Source organism: Asterias amurensis, chromosome 1, assembly GCF_032118995.1.
Source record: "Asterias amurensis chromosome 1, ASM3211899v1".
In the NCBI taxonomy this organism is placed as follows: Eukaryota; Metazoa; Echinodermata; class Asteroidea; order Forcipulatida; family Asteriidae; genus Asterias; species Asterias amurensis.
In genome coordinates this window covers 31,257,390-31,279,599 of record NC_092648.1, presented here as the reverse complement: position 1 = coordinate 31,279,599, position 22,210 = coordinate 31,257,390, and the positions used below count along the sequence as shown (strand labels likewise).

The window sequence follows — 22,210 nt, the reverse complement described above, 5'->3', positions numbered from 1 at the left end:
CTTTATAAAATTATGATAAAATCAGTGATGCTACATGAATGCTTTGTTTAGGTAATGACAGTCTTGGATTGGCTTCGTTTGATCGATAACGTATTGATAAACCGTTTTACAAATCGACCCGTGGCGTTGATGAAATTGTAAACTGTACGCACAGCAGCGGTGTAAACAGGCAAACTAGGCTGCAAAGGGACTCGTGGTGTGTAATTTTCAGAAATCTGAAATAAATATAACGGAGCCTCATAAAATCATGATAAAATCAGTAATGCTACATGAATGCTTTGTTTGGTTAATGACAGTCTTTGATTGGCTTCGTTTGAATGATAACGTATTGATAAACCGTTTTTCAAATCGACCCGTGGCGTTGATGAAATCTTAAATTGTGCGCACAGCGGTGAACGTTGTTTACACACGCACAGTAGCCTAAGCTGCAAAGGGACACGCGTGGTCTTTAATTTTTAAAAATCTCAAATAAATACAATGGAGCTTTATCAAACTATGATAAAATGAATTCTTAAACTGTACGCACGGCAAAGTGACTTGCCACAGTATATGAAGCAATTTAGGGGGACTCTCGGTCTTAAATATTAAAATCAGCAGAACTAGATGAATCTTTTGTGTACTGAAAGGGAATGGACCAGTCTTTGGTTGGCCTTAACTTGAATGATAACGTACGTTTGTGTTGAGAAGTTTTGCAACGTGGAGAGTGATACGTATGTACCCCTGCACTCGCAACACGAGAAATGCTGCACGGACTTGGTCAAGTCTAAAAGCGTTCTTAGGACGTACATGTAATGTACACTATGTATGTGTGTATGTGTGTATGTGTGTATGTGTATGGTATGGTGTATGCTGGTACTCAGTTATTTTTGCATTGGTTTAACACAGCCATGTGAAGAGTACCAGTTATGTAGTGAGTAGAGTAGAGTAGAATCCTACTCGTACATGTACCATAGGAAATCTGTTCACATATCTTGCACCAATTGTCCTTTTCACGTGTAACGATCGACTCCTGGGGCGTTTGGAAACATCTACCCGGAATATTGCGCAATTTGATATGCTACAAAAGCATTGATCTCCATTACTGCATAGAGCAATGGGTAAAGGCTAGTAGGCTGAACCATCATGGTATGTGCTCGACATACCGGTATATATATATCATGCGGTATCTTTAAAAAAAAAGTGTCTTTGGAGGAGAGAGGGTGAGGGCAACGAGGAGTTGTCCAGTATTTTTCAGTGTCTTTCTAAAATAATAAGGTAAGTTGTATTACCTTTTTGTTGTTCTTGGATTGGACATGTTGGACTTCTTTCATGTATTTTTTTAGACAACGTCTGTTGTATGGTTGAGTGTTGTCGATAATGATTTAATTATATTAAGCAGGATCGGTGGTTTCTGCTGAAGTTTTGTTGACAATTGTTGTGAGTTTATATTGAAAACTAGACCCAGTAAATTGGGCGTTGTACTTCTTTTTTTCGAAATTTGGACACTCTCAGTCGTACTGGTTCGACCGAGAATGTCAAAATTACGAAAAAAAGGAGTACAGCGCCCCAGTTACTGGGTCTAATTGGAAACATTACTTCTAACTAGAAACTTTACAAAATGAAGGCTGGATAAGATTCCGTATGGCGCCACCACTTTTTCACTAATTTTTACAAAAAAGGATATCTCATTGAGGTAAATTAGATACTTTATTATTTCATATCGAATGAAAAAGTGGTGGCGCCATACGGAAACTTTTCCTGAAGGCTCCCCAGTGACACGGCCTGGATAATTTTCCGTATGGCGCCACCACTTTTTCACTAATTTTTACAAAAAGGGATATCTCATTGAGGTAAATTAGATATTATTTCATATCGAATGAAAAAGTGGTGGTGCCATACGGAAACTTTTCCGGCTGCTTGGTCATTTCAGTCTGATTTGTAATGCCACCGTGACCATAGAACTATATAACGGATGCCACTACTCCTAGGTTTCGTTCTTCGGGAGACGATAGTGCCAGCGGAACGAAACCTCATAGTTCTCACTTCTACGACTAGTAATAGTATCGTACCATCGTACTTAGTATGACATGAGTAGATCCAGTAACTGGGGCGCTGTACTCCTTTTTTTCGAAATGTTGACATTCTCGGATTTCTGTTTCATGCTGGCTTCTGGTCGATCATTCAGCAACAGTTCTCTAAGTTTTTGCATACTTTGTCATTGTCATTTTCTCCAGTAGTTTGTTTGTCTGTCTGTCTGTCCATGGAGGAAGAAAATTGTCTTTCTCCATGGTCTGTCCATGGAGGAAGAACTAGAGTGGTCTGTCTGTCTATAACTCATTTGCCATGATCTCTCGCCGATATGCCATTGTGCGTGAAACGCCACTGAGTGTCTGCCATCTTCGTGAACTGTATGACTGTTTCATGGATATGACCGACCAAGTTGTAGGCCTAGGGCCTAAACATTACAAAACATCCACACAACTTTAGCAGTTCATCCTTGCCAAAAAGTTGTTTTTATTAAGAGTGGAAATTGGTTTTGAGTTGCCTCTTTGTGTATATGGTGAAACGGATTGTAGAACTTATCAAAGCCGCAACGTGTCTGAAAAGTGTATTGCTTCTTGCGATGAGTTTGATAAAATCGGGGGCAGGCTACACTAAATAGGCCAAAATTCATGCAACAAACTAACACAAATTTGTAGGCCCTCAATTACCTTTGACCCAATTTTGTGGGGTTCATGCAATTATATTGTGTTACTGTTAGGGAGAAGATGTTGATGAAATCATAACAAATCAAAATCAATCAAAGTATAGAGCTACATGTAGAAATTCTTTGACAAAACATCGTAGCGCTAATAAACGCATTGTCATGCTGCCAAAGTCACATCACAACGCCAAAGTGACATAACACCGCCAAAATTTAATTACCCACTGTAGACGGAAGCAGCTACAGAAGGTATGAAGTGACTCGGCTGACAGTACAAAGTGATTGGGCTGACGGTACGAAATGACCAAAGTGAGACCAAGGTACAAAGTGGCAAAAGCACGACATGATTTTATACAGTTTTGGTTGTACTAAAAACAGTCAACTGAAAAATGTGAGCTAATTTGTGTGTTATACAATAGAATCCTTTAATGTTAGTATTTGAATACCTGGCTGTTAACTTGTACCATTTGCAAATCCTATTGGAAATGGACGTGGTTGTTTCCTATTTCCGTCAATCAGGCTGAATGATCTTGACAAATATTGTTTTTCTGGTTGAGTCATATTTAGTCATGTTTACTGTTTTGTTAGATTACGACATCTCTCATGGTTTGTACACGTAATTTAAGACTTATAACCATTCCGAAAAAGAAAAAGAAATTAACCTGGGAAGTTATCATTTTTAACCTCAAATACATGTAATAAACCACATGGTATAGGGTAATTTAAATTGATTTTGAGATAACAAAATTTGCTAAAACGTGATTTGACCCTGCAATCTCAGGTTTTTTCATTTTATCTTTATGTTTTTTTTTTTCAATTTTTTATTTACAGCATCCAAAAAGTGCAAGCACCAATACTAGGATTGATACAAATATCACATCAAAAAAATAGTGAAACGAACAGCAGTAAAAATTATCGTGCATGCTGGTGCTCTACCAACTATGTTATTGAGCACTAAGCCCCTATGTGTTCATGTTTTGTCAATACTTTTGCTCGAGAGTTAGCAAGAAGGGTTGCTAAAAGGTATATGACGCAAAATTGGTAAAGGCTGGGTTATAGTCGGTCGCGCGATGGTCACACCATGAAAAACACAGTTTATATGTCTGCAGCCTCAGCGATGACTATAAACTGTGTTTTTTTAGGATCAAGCGTCAGGATATCCATCGCGCGACTGACTATAAACCGGCCTTTAAATAAAAGCAACCTGTGAAGTGGGTGGTAAAGGAATCATTATAAGATTATAATTTTTTATAACATAAACTTACCTACAAAATAAATAAAACTTTTGACTTGAAAAGAACCAAGCAAGTGTTAGTACTGTTCAGGAATTTATAATTTGGATGCAACGTAAACATAATTTCAATTTCAAAATGTGTAACGACGATGATTTCAAATTGATGATTGTGCTTAAATTTAGAGTTGGCTGATTTGGGTAACTTTGGGATTTGTTTACAAATGAGATGGATAACATTCACAATTATTTGTTTAATGTATTTTGTAATTTCAGACTGAGAAATGATGAATGCCTTGGGTTGTGTGAGAGTTACATTAATTTTTGCAATTGCATGTATATCAAGATGCAACAGTCAGCAACTGGTAAGTGTAATGATCCTTTTTTTTATATAGTGTTACATAGTTTAAAAAGTTAACCCTCCTACTGTCGTAACCATTCAAAATCATCCAACTGTGGTTTTGAATGAATTGATAGGTGCAATGGGCCAGGACTTCACTGTAGTGGTGAATGCATCTGCACAATATGTAGTTCTTCTGTGCACAGTGCCCAGTTTCATAGAGGGGCTAAGCACACAAAATTGCTTAGCATAAAATTTCTTCCTTGGTAAAGACAGGGTTCCATTTGTTGCGTTGTTACTGGTATTCAGCTGTTGTTTGCTTCTCTAGGGCATTATATTGACCATTTTGTAAGTCTGAAATTCGGAACCTGATATTTTCATAACTGAAAGCTATTTTGTTTATTTATATTGTAATAAACTAAGAGGTACCTTGCAAGATATCATGCCAAACAAATAAGTCAAGGTAGAAGATTTTGAGTCCCTAACAGTAGCATTTTTGACAGACCTCAACAACCTCATAGATAATTGATGTATTTAAATGATCAAATGTTCATATTTGCAGGGGTATATTATCTTTTGAATGTGCAGGTGGTGGGGATGTTGACAAATAATTTAACAGCAAAAAAAAAAAAAAAAAAAAAAAAAAGTTAATATCCCTATCGTAATTTTTCTCTGTCAACAATAAGGAACATGTGAATTAATTTTTTTTTAAACATTCAATAAGTTCGAAAAAAATGCGATGAAAACACGTTTGAATAATAATTATTTTGTAACAATGATTGATGTGATACCTGGTCAACAATAAGAGTAATCGGTGTTTCAAATCTCCAGCGGTCTCCTTGGCGGTTAATGTTTTAACAGTACGTTCGCGAATTTTCCGCTTGGCCTGTAAGTTACCCTTTGACATGAAGTCAGGCACCCTTTGGGTTTTCTTGGAACGAACGATAAGCACATGTTTTTCTGCGCAATCTTATACTCATGCAAAATAAATCTGTCAAGAAAATAACGTGAGGCATTTACTAACGTTTGGGAATCCATCGGACAGCTCCAGATGAAAAAAAACCAACGTCTTTCAGAATATTTACGATGGAAATACCTTCTTTCCGAACGCTAGTTTTTGGAAACTAAATCAACTTCTGTTCAAGTACGTTTGATGTGGATTGCGCAAAGGTAATAAAGTCTAGAATGTCATCTTGCAATTAACTCTGTCTATTTTCTGGAACAATGCAAATCTGTCAATTTTTGGGCGATCGTCACTTAAAATCTGTCAAAACGACATTCGAAACTGACGCTTAAATGACTTTAAAAAAAAGAAAATGTAAATCCTGAAAATCACATCAAAAATTGGTTGGTTACCCTGTTTTTATCAAGACAAACATCTTTTAATGCTAAAAAATTGTTTGTGCTTAGCAGCTCTATGAAATTGGTGAACAGGTGTGTAGCTATGCTAAACCTGTTATAGAATGGTTTCAAACTATTGGTCAGTTCAATTTAGCTTTGTGAATTTATGCTACCAAACTAACTTGTTTTAAGTTTAAAATGCACCTTTTTGTCCAGTGTAAAGCTTGTAGAAGGCATCCAACATTTATAAGCCATATTATTTTTCAGAAATGGCTTTTATTTAAAGTATTATTGACTCGTCAAATAAATTGTGCATCAGTATATTGTTTATGATTTAGGATTGAACAAAGACTATAAACCAATGACCTCTGGATTAAGGTGCCAGCGCTCTACTAACTAGGAGTAAGTTTGGGTGAGGCACTATAGTCGACTATAGTAGACCATTGGTTGATTTTGCCTGGTACCCAGGATGTATTGAATGCATAGGTAACCATGGAACATTGACCAGTGGTTGATAAATGGTCGCCACCCGAATTTGCTCTTGGTCTCCCTTTTTAGTCGTTATCTTAGTTTGGGGTGGCAGCCAGAATCCATACAACTGTTGGTGCCCTGTAGCAAGGGATCACACCCAAATTATGATACAACCTGGGAAGCCGCAGCCAGAGAATCACCTTAAGGGGATGTGATTTACTTACTTTCAAATATTAATTAGTGTGTATTGTTTGGATTGTTCGTAACAGTGTGAAGCTGTGGATGGGGAAATTACATATGAGGATAGATGTGGTGGTGAGCAGAAAGATCTATGCAGAAGAGGACAGTACTTACAGGTGTCCACAATTCACTGTGAAGGATTAGGATCAGCTGCCGATACGTAAGTTCTTATCAACAAGGGTCCGATTGTCATGTCAAAAAACAGCACTGTGGACTAGCCCTTACTCTAAAATTACCAAGGTGAATTTTATGGACAATTTACACATTACATAACAATGTTTGATTGAAAGTGGACAGTCCATTAGCTTCTCTGGAGGTTGACTAGTTTTTGAAGCGAAGTGAGGCAAGCTAATATCGTCTGTTCACCCGATTGCACCCGTTTCAAACAGGACCTCTATATCGGCGCTGAACCAAATTCTGAATTAAATACATGAGAGATTTGATGTCTGAAACAGCTACATGGAGAAGCGACATGGTGCGCTCAAGTCGAAAGATGGACTGTTGCAGTCAGTTCGAACGACTCTGGAGAGCCTCATTTCAGACGTCGATCTTGTCATGTGCCGAACCCTAATGTAAATGCTATGTTAAGAATCCAAAATATATTTGGGTCGACCTAAAGTCACTCACCAATTTATTTGGTTCGGCGCGACTCTGGCACGTCTGTCTGAAACAGGTGTTACTTTTCTAGTTTGGCATCATTGATGTAATAGGGTAAACCGATTATCAAACAATAAAACCCTCAGATTTGTAGCTTACAGGATGATTTGTCAACCTCTTTTTGACCTCTTGACGAGGGCGCCCTACTCACGTGACATCATTTGCTAATGGTCTGTTATAGGCCTAACCCCAATCTCTGCTAGAAATAATATTTGATAAATTATTTCTTTGTATCCCTAGATGCAAACCATGTGAGGAGGAAACATACATGCCTAATTACAACTATTGTACAACATGCCTAATAACAACTAAATGCAAGGATAATGAAACAGTAAGTTTGTACTTAAAGGAACACGTTGCCTTGGATCGGTCGAGTTGGTCTTTGAAAAGAGTTTGTAACCGTTTGTTATAAAATGCATATGGTTAGAAAGATGTTGTAAAAGTAAAATACAATGATTCACACAAACATGCCTCAAAATTGCACGGTTTTCCTTTTACCTCGTCGACTAACATGGTCAGCAATTTATGGGAGTCAAATTTTTGACTCCCATAAATGGCCGACGGTGTTAGTTCGCAAAGTAAAAGGAAAACCACGCAATTTTGAGGCAAATTTGTGTGGATCATTGTATTCTACTTTTAAAACATCTTTCCAATCATATGCATTTTATAACAAGCGGTTACAAACGCTTTTTATAGACCAACTCGTCCGATCCAAGGCAACGTGTTCCTTTAAGTTGCTTTGTCTCTACTCTGTTTATAAGACAATTGAACCATTCACCTTGCAAGGATTAAACAAACAAAAAATACCATTATTACGAAAAATGTTGACTAATATCGGAGGTTTTCAGCACCTAGAAAAGTTCCTCCGGACGATAACTAGAGCAAGCTAGTCGAAACGTTGAGACAAATTTAAGAACTCATTTCGCGATAGTGCAGTTTATAACGATCCTATAAGCTAATTGAAGTCCCAGCCAATTTTCTATTGACCCCTTGCACGCGCATCACGCGCCGCGACCAATGCCACGCTCACCATGTTGGTGGGCAGTTAGGTTTACGTGTATTAACGCCGCGTCGCCTAAAATGCACACTTTACTGCATAACGTGCAGCATAGAGTTATATATAAAAACGCACAGTGAAATTGCCCGCCAGTATGGCGTATTCAAGATTTTTCTGCTGATGACGTCAGGTGAAATGGGCCAATACCCAGGTAGTAGTTAAAAAGCAGGACAGTTCTTTTGAGAACTGAGAAGTCTCCCAAACAATCTGATAAATCTACTCTGCGGTAGTACAATATAGAAAGACAATTCTTTAAAGAACAAACTCTATCTAGAAAGTAGTAACACACATGGTGTTACCGCAAACCAAATTTATTTTGATACCTCACCATGCAATGCCTCCAATCATATAAACTTCTATATTTGGTAAAACTTCATACTATTACAAATATTCTACTCTGATCTTTGTCATCTACCCAAGTACTGTCTAGTGGGTTGTAATGATTCAAATATGGACTTGATCCTGTGAATAGGTAAAGATTTTGTCCCCACTGGAGTTTGTCAGAGACCATGGGAACTAAAGGTTCATGCTACAGAAACCCCACTTAAAACTGTCTCCACACCACACAAAGTTTCATGTCTCCTTTAAATTTAGAGTTAATTTTCTATAACTTGAAGTACATCTTTCATAGTTATCTTACTCTTAAAGGGTTTAAAAACTGAAGCCATTGACCAGTAGATTCAAAAGATGGGATAACATGTGTTATAACACACCTCTTGCTTGTTCACAATTCTGGTTGGCTGAAACACGGTTACGTGGGATGAACTAATACAGGCTAGTGATCGCGCGCGCGTGTTTTGCGGGAATAGTACCAGAGCGGGCAATAGTCTTTGAATATAGTGCCCCTCGGTAACAGCGCCCTCTCTTGACTTGAACCATGAACAACAACTACAACATTCCTTTTTCTGTTCTTATTTGACATTTAAGACCGAGCTGTGTTATAAAACACATATTGACTGGTGTTATAAAACACATATTGACTGGCGTAATTCGGTTACTAGTGTACATGTACGTCTTTTCCCCCTAGGGCCTGTGAGTGATCAGAAGAGGGGCCTATTTCGCTTGGCCTTCGGCCTCGGTAAATAGGTCGCTCCTCTGGTCACTCAAAGTCTCTCGTGGGAATAGACGTATACTAGTTACCTCGTTGCCAGTCAATATGTGTATATTGGGTACACTGTATAACTTGAGTGCCAAATATTACATTAAACAAAATAGAAACTTGCAGAATGTATCTTAATACGCTTTCAATTTATTCGGTTGACTTTCTTTTTATCATTAAAAGGAATTTATTTCGCTATAAACTATTTTGTCTGAATTTAGGAGAGTAAAGCACCAACTTCCACTTCTGACAGAGAATGCATTCCAAAACCCACCACTGGTATGTATGAAATCTAAATTGTGCATTCTGTCAATCTACATAATGCTAAATACACTAAAACTGTGAAATTTACAATGTTTGTGAGCACTCCAATCTGGTTGTTCCAAAAGGAGTAAAATGCTCCGAATAGTCAATGCTAAACTCTGTATCCTGAATCTAAGTAGCAGATGTCATTGTGATGTTATCAAGTGTTTCTTATGTCTTCTGCATTAGACTTCACATCAGAAATTGTCATTGTAGGGTACTTATGAAGTGGGATACCTATATCAAATGGGGATACCTACCTAATGGCCAAACTACACACTGACTGTGGGAAACCACAGACAATAGACTTTTATTATGATGTCTCCATCTTGGTCATGTTCCTTGTATTGTATAGAAATAATGAATGCTAATAATCATTTTGCAAACGTAAACCAGGCTATTTTGTTCTTCCAGCCTCCGTTTGAATTGATTGATATCAATTGGAATAATTCAAGATGGCTGCCCCATGATAAAGGTCTATAAAGCACTTGTTGTACTGCCCAGATTGGCAATGATTGCTCACAATCACAACACTTGTGCAAAGCAAAAGACTTGGGCCAAATTTCATGGCTCTGCTTACCGTAAGCAAAGAATCAGCACTAACGGAAGCAGGGAATTTTGCTTTGTGTAGTTGAACCTAAACTCATACGCCTTGTTTTTTTTTTTGGGGGGGGGGATCAGTCAAATTGAAGTCTTCATTCATAAATACCCCACAGTTTCACTATTCCTATTGGTGGAGAGCACATCACGCTGTTGTGTTTAAATAAGTGAATAAAAGGGTATCGACGAGCTCTTAAATAACCGCTTAAAACCGGCAGGGTCGTTGCCTTGTAATAAAGGCCCGAGCCGAAGGTAAGAGCCTTTTAACTGCACGGCAACGACCCTGCAAGGTTTTAAACGGATGTTTAAGAACGAGTCACTACTCTTTTATTCCCATTCATAAATGCCCTTTTGTTAAAAAACATTACAATTATAGACACTTTGACAAATGAAAGTTTGAGGTTTGAAATATTTTTTTTCAAAAACTTTGTGAAGATTCTGTTTGATGCGCATGGAATGTGTAATACGCGTGCACGCTTAGAAATAGATTACACACTGCTACTTATAGCTATGAATTGTGTTCTGCGTGATAATCTTGCGCGCCTGATATGCGGAAGCCAGCCAGTTATAAACATATCCAGCTGGTCATTATAAACACCCCCATGTGATCCACCAATACATGTAGGAGTAGCAAAACTGATTAAAACTACCTGTATGTTTTTTTCCAGCTGCTCCAGCTCCTCAATGCCCAACACAAAGCAGCTGCCCACCATGTCCAACTTGCCCAACTTGCCCACAATGTCCGTCGGACGTGTACCCACACACCAGTGGTCAGGAAATCAGTGACAGCTCAACAACTACTGCCATGTCATCTGTAGCAAGTACGATTTTAATTCAGTTTTCTATCATAGTTGCACCGGCGATACACTAGATTTGTGTTTGATTTTGTTTTATCCTTTCACTGGTGTGTGTAAACCTTGTATGCACAAAAATTGTCAAAAAGTAAGCGTGTACATGTTGTGCTGCCTAATAACTCAAACTACACAGTATAACACACGGTAAAGCCGTGTTCCCATTGGACTTTAGTGTAATTGTACAGTGCCTTCTATTCTGGACTTGTACTTCGCAACGTTTTACAGCGTGGTCGCGGTAGCTTTACAGCAGGTAGTTGTTCCCAACTGTTTTGCGACCCTGAGAGTTACGGTGGCTGCATAGAAGGCTTTGTTAGTTTTACATCACGGTTGCGGTAAGTTGATAGGGATGTCAGTTTAGCATGCGTCTCCAAAAGTGTGTAAGGTAAATCTGGGTCATGCAAGAAGTACCCAAACCCTTTGAAGGGTAGATTGTTATCGTGTTTTTTTCTGTGGATAATTTATGTCTATTTTTTGTTGTTAGATACAGCAATGGTGCCTGGTCCTCGGACAGCGGCTGAGGAGTATTGGAAGTGGATGGCCATCGGTTTTGGCATTGCGTTTGTGGTAGCTGCTTTGGTGATAGTAGCATTGATCTGCATAATATGTAGAACAAGACGAGGGAGAAAACAAGGTAACATTTTCTTGAGTAACTTCTTACCTGGCGCATGTTTGTTGAAGGTTGAAGTAAACAAGTATACATGTTTGGTGTCCCCGCCAACTTTTTTTCTATTCAAATTTTACCAATTCTATTTTACCAATTCAAATGAGATTTTAAAAAACCTTAAAATGAAATTGATACATTAGAAAGTAAAACACGATTTTACACGGTTAACAATTTATTGTTGTGTTCCACATTTACATTTATTTTTGTGAAAAAAGTGGAATGGAGAGGCACCCGTCTTGTAAATATAAAATATAAATAAAATAAAAGCCCCTCCTGCTTCCCTGTTTTTAGGGAAGCTGGTTGTTAAACATGTTCTTTTAACAGCTCCCCCGAGTTATTTTCATCTTAAAGGGACAAACCGGCCGAATTGGGCTATTTGGGCTACAAAATAGACTAAGATATGACTTCAACGGTCTTCCAGGAATGAAGAAGAACAGTCTTAAAAAAAATCATCAAATTTAGCCGTTTTTGAGCATTTTAAGACAAAAACGCAGGTCGCGTGATTGTTCTAACCAAAAAGTGGTACAAACAATCATGTGACCTTCCGGGCTAGTTTTACTTTCAGCCGTCTAAAAGTAACTTACTTAACCAAATTTAAATCTTTGTTTTACAAAATTATTTATGAATAATTGACGAAAAAGATCATGTATTCAAATTATCGCTGCAAAATGTAAATAATGGTGAAAAATCTAACGTAATATTCACATTCAAAGAGTCCGTGTAACGGAAGCTTGTTATATGGCCGCTTTGGTTTTTTAAAATCATTTTTCGCTAAATACGTGACATTTTGATGATTTTTTTTTACAGCAACCATCTATGATAAAAACATTATTTATGATTCTACACCCCTAAATTGCGTAAACGGTGAGCCGGTGTGTCCCTTTAAATATTTTCTTGTACCCCTTTCCAAGAGTGGCTATTGGCATAATGTTATCCAGAGGGTGTCTGGGTGTCTTTTGGACAACCTTGTAAAATTTTGACACCAGAGTTTTAAAATTTCTAGCAAAGTTTTGAACCCTTTTTTGACTTGCCCGACAGACTAGTAAAGGAAGGGTTTGGACTCACCCAAACCTGTTTTCACTTGCATTTGGTGACTTTTTGGCGGCCTGGCGACTGCTAGTTTTCATCCCTGCACAGTTAGATGTCGATAATAACACTTGCCTTGGTCCTGCCTTGGTCAGTGTAAACTTCAAGCCCTGAGTTGACAGTATCTCCCTAGTGATTTGTAATTGACATCTTAAAATTATACAAATCTATTGTGACAAGCACACACTATGTCAGAGTATAAAAATCTTGTTGAAATTTGGTTCAGATTTGGTTCCTAGGAAAACTTGAGCCTTAAGAAAGACTCTGTTAAGGTCGAAACATCAGGCCACTTAATATGTTTTGCAACAGTGTTTTTTTTTTTAATAAATAGGTAAGCTCTGAAAATTACACTAACAAGTTGTTTTATTTGAAGGTTTTGTTACAGTTGAAATATCAAGAAGTTTAGAAGTTATCAGAGTATTTTTAAGTGGGGTTTGAAACTTTGAAACTTTTCTTGCTCCAGAAGACGATCAGAGCACACAGAATAAAACGTCAAGTTGAAACCGCTGGTTCTTTTCAGAACCACCTCAACTCATTTAGAGATAGTCATTACATGGTGTTACCGCAAACCTTTCCATACAGAGTATTTTTGAATCATAATATTTTTTGTTTAACAGAGGTTTGTGAACGGTGTAAAAGAAAAGACAATAATGGAGAACTTGAAAGGAATATTGGAAATCCTCCAAATGAGGGTCAGAGAAATGAGCCAGGTGAAGGTCACGAGTTGGGTAACTTGAATCCCATAAATGGGCATAGACGACAAGAATCAGACGAAAATAATGGACAAAATGATATGAACAACACACGCGTAAATCTCCCAAATGAGTGTGGAAGGCCAGAACTAGATGAAGCTCACGAACAAAATGAGATCGAGAATAGAAATCCCCCAAATGGTCTTGGAAGGCAAGAGCAAAATGAAGCCCATGGACAAAATGAGATGGACGTTGGTGAAGTTCAGCCTGCAGCCCAAAGACTTAATGACTCGGGGATATCTTCCCCAGGGGAGGATAAAGCGCCAGAGCCACGGAGCAACTCTTTTTCTGCTGGAGGTCATCTAAATCCTGGTCCGAGTTCAGGGTCTATAGAACCAGCTAAGAATGTTCAAAGTATCCCATCCAATGAGGACAGTGGTAGTTATGATACCAGCGGAAACACACCAAGTACAAAGCCACTTTTAAAACATTCCCCACGCCTTGAGAGTTCCAATAGGAACGCTAAGACTGAGAATGGACGGAAAGGCTCTCGCAATACGGGATCATCAAAGCCAAGTGACAGTATGCAGCCACTTCTGAGTAACTCTAGTTGTGAGACAAATGATTTGCAATCTGGAGATTCAGTGTCAAGACGACAAGATGCATCAAGTATACCAATATCAAGATATGACAGCTCATGTGTTATTGAAGCTGATGAAAGTACAAAAAGACTATGCGGTAAGGATTTTTGTACTGAATGACAATTACAAATACAAACAAGTCCTTAAAAATATTGTATCAATATGCAAAATTACCTTGTGCAACCATGACCACGCAATAATTTATTTATTCTAGTAAGAAGTGTTGGATCTAGAAAGAAAGTTGGTCCAGTTTCATCGTTTGATCCATAGAATTTTATTTAGCGCAGAATTTTCTTATAGGCCTAAGCATTGCCATGAAATTTGGGCTTGGTGTGAGATGATAAAACATTTGAATATGAGGATACTCTCTTCGTTTTGTGAAAATAAATTAACAATAACAGCTCTGGGAGTGATTCAAGGCTAGACACAGATGGCTCTGTTAAGTGCTGGATTGAAAACTTTATTGGAATGATGAAACCGTGTGTGTTTCAGGGCTCTCAGTGTAGGCACCCACAGGTTGTGAACAAAAAATAAAAAGTGAAAATACAAATCAAATGAAAAGAAAAAAATCAACACAAAAAACCAGGCACAATGTTGCACTTTATTTCATGCTAAGTTAAGCGTCATGCACCGGCAAATATCATAGGACAAAGCGGACACAGTGACCCCTGTGCGGTGTAACTCGGTATCAACTGAGATAACTAGCCCTTATGATGTCAACATTTTTGTTCGGGGGTACCAGTTAGAAGCCATACAACTTGTAAGTGCCATGTAGCACTCTGTGGTATAACCATAGAGCTATATTGACTAGAGTGCTAACTTGCTCTGCGTTTTGAAGCCACTCTAGGTGCAGAAATGTTTGATGTGTTGCCTGACTATGGAACGATTTTAATTCACATTGGTGCATTTTTTTTACATTCGGCGTGTGCGCTTCATACGCGACTGCCAATTCGCATCTGTCCGCGCTACGAAAACCGTAAGTTTGACTTGATTGACGTACTTAAAAAAACAAAATGCGCCTTTTTTTTTAACATGATGCACATGACGCTCACAGTTTGTACGCTCGTCAGCAGATTGTGCGTTCACATTTGCTGCATTTTTTGGTTCGATGACACATAGAAAAAAACAAACGCACTATCATGCAAATAGCCGTACAATTGCCATACAAAATTTCAAGCTTTTGTATTGGTTTGTACATAAACATGGATGGGCCCACACGGCTTCAAAACCTCAGTGCGTGGTATAGCGGGGTGTTAGCGCTTTAGTAAATATATATAGCTCTATGGGTATAACTCAGTATCAACTGAGATATCTAGCCATATTGTTGTCAATATTTTTGTTCGGGGGTACCAGTTAGAAGCCATACAACTTGTACACGTAAGTGCCATATAGCAAGGGATAACACCCAAGGTTATGGAACAACCTTGGAAGGGACAGTACATGCATTCCATAAAGGCAATCCATGTCTTTTAACATGTTGATTAATATGATTATTTCTTTGTTTATCCACAGGCCGGACAACCTTTTGTGAAGAATCGCATACAAACTTTGTCGGCGACAAAGTCACTATTTCAAAACATACAAGTTTTTTTAACGAGCTGAACATTCCAAGCAAAAAAGTTGAAGAAATATTCCATGACAATAGTAGGTCTAACAGCATACGAGAACAAATTCGAGCAGTTCTTCGTTGGTGGGTGCAATCACAGGAGGAACAACCAATAGTAAAGATATTCAATGCTTTGAAGGAGAGCGGAAATGCCGATGTCATCAGAGAGTTTAAGAAGAAATTTAATGTGAAACAGATTAAGTAAAAGGAAGAATATTGATTCAACTGAGACCAGATCAGCAGAAGGACACAGCTTTTGAAAGAAAAATACAACAAAGTGATGCTTAACATAAATTATTATGTTTAAAACGACATAATCTGTAATATGATAGACAACAAGCCAATTTTCAGCCATGTTAGATATTGTCGGTTTTGGTTCTTGGGCCGTACTACCACCTGAATAGGAACTAGCTAGTGGCCATTAGACTTAAGAGCTAAAATTAATCTACATTGGTAAGACGTGTGATGTCACAATCTCACTATGGTGATATTGATATGAATTTTATATACCCTGTGTCTCAAAAACAACTATACACTTTTGAAATGGCTGCTGAAGTAAAAGTATATGATTCTGTGGGGAAAGGTTTAGGTGTATGGATAGCTTATGGTCTGAACTTTCATATGGCACCAAAAAGTCCAACAATAATTTATGATTGGGTGAGCACTGCTCACGGAGAGTTAAAAATTAGGCTGCGCAGGAATGGACCCTTCCCATGAAATATGCTAATCACATTCAGAGGAAACGTGTTGTTGCTTGCTCCACAGTCAAATCCGCTTGTTCTCACCCATTCACTCTAGCCCTGGCGGCCTTACACTTTTGTCTTGTACTAAAGTGACGCCCTGGATATCAGGGTACATTATTGTGGGGGAAAATTTTCCAAGCTTCAAAACTCAAATCTTACCTGCGAGAAACCACTAATTTCAACAGATTCACATTCCATGGCAGCATATATTTTTTTGCGACGGGTTTTGATCCTCGTATCGTACTCTCACAGTCTGCCGTGTGTACGCAAGACGCACGACGCGCAAATCGTGCGTTGCGTTTGCGTGTTAACGCTGTGCAGTCAAGATACGGTGACCAAGAATGCATGCATCTTGCATCATGCATCTTGCACGCGAATATATACGTGTCAACAGACAACACTGTGAGAAAACGATCAAAACAGGAATTTGTTAACGTTGGGAGCTGCATTATTTCACGAAAATGACGGATTTGTGAGGAATATATGAGGATTAAAACCCACCGCAGAAAAATGTATGCTGCCATGTAATGTGAATCTGTTGAAATTAGTGGCTTCTTGCAGGCAAGATTTGAGTTGTGAAGCTTTGAAAATTTTCCGCCCCAGAAACGGGCCTTAATAGTTAGGACTCTGTATCTGTGTACAGAGAAAGAGTCCTATTTAGGGCTACCATACACTCTAGCTTTGCAGAGATGAAGAACAAAGAGCCATTTCAGCAGCTTTTTTTTCCACTTCTTTGCTGCAAAAGCTTATGCAGTTTTTGCATGTAATTAGTTAGTCTTTTAATTGCTATTACTGCCTTCCATATTTTATCTATCAGACTAAAATGGCTATCTGTATCACTGCACTCATTGTGTGGTGCGCGTTTTCAGGGGTGCAGAATGTTTATGAGATATCGAGCCATTTGTGCCATCGATTCGACGCTTTCAAAGAAAAACGATTTGTGCATATTCTAATCTTGGGCTCTTCAAAGTGCGTTATTTTTTACCCTTAATGCATTAAAACAATGTGCATGGGACCAAAGTGATCCTAGTCTTGGCCCAAGACAATGGTGCTTGATTCTGGATAGTGTACTACGCGCGGTTGAATCGCCAAATCGCACCTGCCACGGTATGATTTAGTTACGTGGACGGCTTGAAATCTAGACTACACTCTGGTAGCTTGCAGAGTGTAGTCTAGATTTCAAGACTAAAGTGATCCCCAAAAAGTTCAAATACATACAAGACTTGCATTAGCCTTGATCAAGGCTTTGGAGGATATTAAACACATTTTGTATTTGATCGTTTTCATTTTTGTTTGCGCTACTCTACTCGTTCTAGCTACTTTTCCACCTCAGCTGTGTGTAAGTATAAGTACGTGTATGCGTTTACTCATCGAATCAAAGTGTTGAAAAGTGTTGAACAGTCTCTTACCTCATGTTAAATGGTTTGTTTTGTCATTTTATTTAGCACCATTTCTGAGGCACATTTGAAACAAGATGTCATTGGAACTCAAAAACAAATGGGACTGTACATTGCCTAAGAGGAAATTTTTGTCAGTCACAAGGTCAAACTCAATTCTGTTTTGATTGAACAACATCTAATAACAGGAATGAGCTGGGAAAAAACGTACAAAAGTGTACGGGACCGTATTTTTGTAATGTGACACCATTTTTGGGTTTGGGATTTTGACAAAGATTGAACTTGGTCAGAAGGGTATAAAATACAATAAAGCATTTTACACAATTTTTTTTGTCTAATGGATCACAAAACTTATTTAACCTTAGCCCCTAATGTATTCTGCTAAATGCAAATACTGCTGTATTTTTATGCCAAGTGCAATTTTTTTGCAATTTTTTATTATGTTGTGTGTATATTTCCTACCTATATATATATATCTCTCGTCTTAGTAATTTTGAAAAGCTCTAAAATCTGTGCCATATTTCAAAGAGATTCTGTTTATGGCTTTACAAATTTCTGTGACAAATGACAAGTAACCATAATCTGGTGAGCATAATTTTGTTGTGCTTAGCTACTTTTTGTGCTTTTAAAGCAGCTCAATGAAATTGGGCACTGGTTTGGACATGTTAATGGTTGTCCTCAAAAAGGTCATCAAATTAGGTCATGACCACCTTGCCCTGGTCTTGACCTTGTGCTTGATTATTTATCATACAAAGGTTGGGTGTTAATCACAACCAAAATCATTGTTTTTATTTTTCCTAGCGGTCAGCCGTGTTTTAAAAGTTTTTTTTTTCAATTTTAAGGAATTTAAACATAAATTGCCCCCTTGTAATTGTCATTTAATGGAATTCGAATATAAAATATTTTCTCCTGTAAATGTGTACAAACAGTAATTATTCCAATAAAGACAATACTTCTTTTCTTGAGTTGGCTGTTTCATAAAGTTACTCACGTGAGCACAACACCTTGCCAAACCAGAACGAACTTTGTTAACTAAAATAACATGCACGCTTCAGTTTCCCGTTACTCGTAAACAATGAAGAGTTTTATTTTGTATTATATACTGAAAACTGAAATCTTGTAAATAGAAAATTGCCAAAAATATTTATATGGTTAAGGATGGTTTTATAAGCAATACAGACTAGTTTTTGTTATCTTGCACAGATTGTTAGACTGCTAGATTTGGAATATATATATTTTGTAGTTGTAACAGTGGGTGTTTAGAGGAATTTTTTAGTTTTGTAATGACCCAATGCTTAAATTATTAATAAGTGGACAGTGGTCCAGCCTTCTTGAGATGAAAGTACTTAATACTTCACAAAAAAACTGAAATGGCTTTAGCATTGCAACTGACAACAGCCTTGATAAAATTAATATAATGGTCTAAAGCTTAATAAGACATTTTTATTTTGGTTGGGGTGGAGTTGTCTGGGATGGGGGAGTTTTTAATGTTGCAAATTATTTGCAATGCATATTAGATGAAGCACTGAACCAGACATAAATTAATACAATATGGACCTGATGATCTGGGCTATAGAACACTTTTACCTGAGTGAGCCTGCACTGCCGAACCACAGTATTCACAAAAGGGTACTGGAAACTCCAGTTAGTGCCTTATGTCTCATCTTTTATTATTGGATTGTAAAGTTCACAAATAGATTTGCATAAAAAGTACTAATTTTGCTTTGGGATTTTACACAGTACTGATTGATATGCAGTGCTTATTTAAATCAATCTTATTTCTGGGTATTCATTTTGGCTTTACCCATATACACTGATGTGTGTGAGCACTATAGACGATGTGACCTCGGACGTCACACGAAAACCATAACATGATTCGCGCGCATACCGCCGGGCAAAACCTTTGTGTTTTGGCAGCCAGCTAGAAAGTGTACGCAATCTTACTATGACTACGCAACTCAGTGCCCGGCGAAACATGACGTATATAGTGTTTTGTCAACAGAGGGTGGTTTGAATGTAAACATAGGTCACATCGTCTATAGGCCCTATACTCTGTACATTCCCGAGTTCTGTGAAAACAAATCTCATACTCGGGTGGGATTCGAACCCACTCATCATGTCTGCTTGTTGGATGGCAGAGTTACAGGTTCTTAGCGAGGGGCTAGCCCTCACCTTCTTAAGCAGCTGATATCAATGTGTACAATTGTTGTTGAATAATACAATAGAGTAAGGAACCACCTAGAGAGTCGCAACTGTAGAACTTCAAAGGTTCTTTCTGTACTAAGGCCCGGTCACACAGGCCCCGATAACGAGAACGAAAACGATAACGATAAAAATGCACGCTCGCGATTGGTTGAATTGCTCCACGCAGAATACGCCCACGCTCATTCAACCAATCGAGGGCGTGCTTTTTTATCGTTATCGTTTTCATTCTCGTTATCGGGGCCTGTGTGACCGGGCCTTTAGTCGGATGGATTGTTGAGGCTCCTTGGGTACTTAAAGTGAAGTTGGGACTCTATCTGATGTGAGTCCTTTCTCTATTGACACACCTTAAAGGCCCCAGTAAGGTGTTATTTGAAAACTCTTGTCATGTATTTTATAAGAAAATAAACCCAGTTTTGAATTTGGCAGGACATGGGTTTTAAAACAAATAAAAAATGAAATTAATGAAAAACCCCCATTAAATTACACAAACAAATATTTTTATATAAGGATTGATTGCATTGCTTATGTATATATTGCTGGACAATTATGGGAAAAAGAAATAATTGTGTTATTTTTTACATTTCTATCTTTGTGTATTTTAGTATCACCCGCTCTAACGAAAAAAAGTTTAACTTTTACTTTTAATGGTCAGGCACCATGACAAAAATTTAAAACGTTTCTTATAAAACACATAAGAATTGGTCACGTGATATATTGTCGGCACTTCATTTCACTGCTACTAAAAATTGGCGGACTTTTTCGAGCAATGGCTCAAATGAAAGCTTGCAACTTTCTCGACCCCCATCAAAATACCTATTGAATTTGAAATCAAAATTTTTGGGTCAAATCGGCCAAAAATCTGACATAGCATCTTTAAGTCCTTGAGCAAGACACTCTACTCTAATTGCTCTTCATTGTTATGCCCTATCTTATGGATCCTGCCCAGTGACAAGGTAGAAGTTTAATGTTTCATGGTTTTTTTTTCAACAGTATAGTATAGTAAAGAATAGAGGAGAGATGTGAATCAAATGTTAAGAAAATTGTGAGTCATACAGGACTGTTACATTATGGTGCAAACAAAATTAGTTTCCACTGGCGGAAATGGTTTCATGTCTCACACTGGTATTAGGAAAGGTCAGCCGTCGATTTCACAAAGAGTTAGGACTCGTCTTATCTCGAGTTAGGACGAGTAACTCGTCCTAACTTAGGATCAATCTTAAGTTCTGCATGCTACAGTGCAGGGTTGGGACTCGTCCTAAGTCCTAAGATTAGTCTTAAAGGAACACGTTGCCTGGGATCGGACGAGTTGGTCAAAACAAAAGCGTTTGTAACCGTTTTTTATATAATGCATATGGTTGGAAAGATGTTTTAAAAGTAGAATACAATGATCCACACAAGTTTGCCTCGAAATTGCTTGGTTTTCCTTCTACTGTGCGAACTAACACCGTCGGCCATTTATGGGAGTCAAAATTTTGACCCCCATAAATGGCCGGCGTATTAGTCGACGAGGTAAAAGGAAAACCACGCAATTTCAAAGCATGTTTGTGTGGATCATTGTATTCTACTTTTACAACATCTTTCTACCCATATGCATTTTATAAAAAATGGTTGCAAACGCTTTTGAAAGACAACTCGACCGATCCAAGGCAACGTGTTCCTTTAAGTTGGGAAGAGTTGTGTGAAATCGACGGCAGGCCTTTGATTATTTTTTTTGCATTCATCCCATTAGGTCCTTTTGGTTTGTAAGCCGTTTGTAAACAGCCCGAGTTACCAGTACTTCTACTTTTTACATTATGACTGTTTTACAAATTCTTGGCAGAAATTGTTTCATGTCTCACACTGGTATTGAAAATAAATTATGTTTCAGGAGAAGTTTCATGGTAGTGTATTCCCCTATATCCAGCTGTCATTAGCCATGTTTGTTTTATTTTAAAAATTCCAAGAAACAAAACCTCCCTAATCCAACCATGACCGCAGTGATCTCCAATGGGGGTATTTTTGGGACGCTAGGTGGCAGCATCTGTAAACTGACCATAGACCCAGTGCGCAAAGTGCAAACTGTTGAATAAGGTACATGCTGGTCTAACTAGGAATCAAACTTGAGTGCCAGCAAGACCAGCACATGCACCTCATTCAACGCCTACAGCGCGTACTGTGTATTTGTAATGATAAGGTCTATGTAATTCTATTGTTCTTGGTAATGTGGGCATGCTCAGAACTCGGTAAACAATGGAAATTTACCTGGTAAGTCTGCTGCCACCTAGCGTTCTAAAGTCTCCCATTATGTAGACTGGGCCCCT

General features: G+C 38.1%; 1 protein-coding gene across 1 annotated transcript; it reads left to right on the top strand.

Moving 5' to 3' along the window:
* The first annotated feature begins 831 nt into the window (after positions 1–831).
* Positions 832–21,279, top strand: LOC139936700 (uncharacterized). The gene is made up of 9 exons (XM_071931577.1): positions 832–1,254; positions 4,191–4,279; positions 6,336–6,466; positions 7,204–7,294; positions 9,341–9,398; positions 10,691–10,843; positions 11,358–11,507; positions 13,244–14,056; positions 15,472–21,279. Exons 2-9 carry the CDS (start codon positions 4,199–4,201, stop codon positions 15,768–15,770), a joined length of 1,776 nt encoding a protein of 591 aa, XP_071787678.1. The 5' UTR covers positions 832–1,254; positions 4,191–4,198; the 3' UTR covers positions 15,771–21,279.
* The last annotated feature ends 931 nt before the right edge of the window (positions 21,280–22,210 follow it).

Excerpts from the sequence above, each read along its gene's own strand:
- LOC139936700 (XM_071931577.1), top strand. The coding sequence starts at position 4,199 with ATGATGAATGCCTTGGGTTGTGTGAGAGTTACATTAATTTTTGCAATT. Across the intron at positions 4,280-6,335 it reads GATGCAACAGTCAGCAACTG|TGTGAAGCTGTGGATGGGGA; the intron begins GTAAGTGTAATG and ends TGTTCGTAACAG. Across the intron at positions 14,057-15,471 it reads AAGTACAAAAAGACTATGCG|GCCGGACAACCTTTTGTGAA; the intron begins GTAAGGATTTTT and ends GTTTATCCACAG.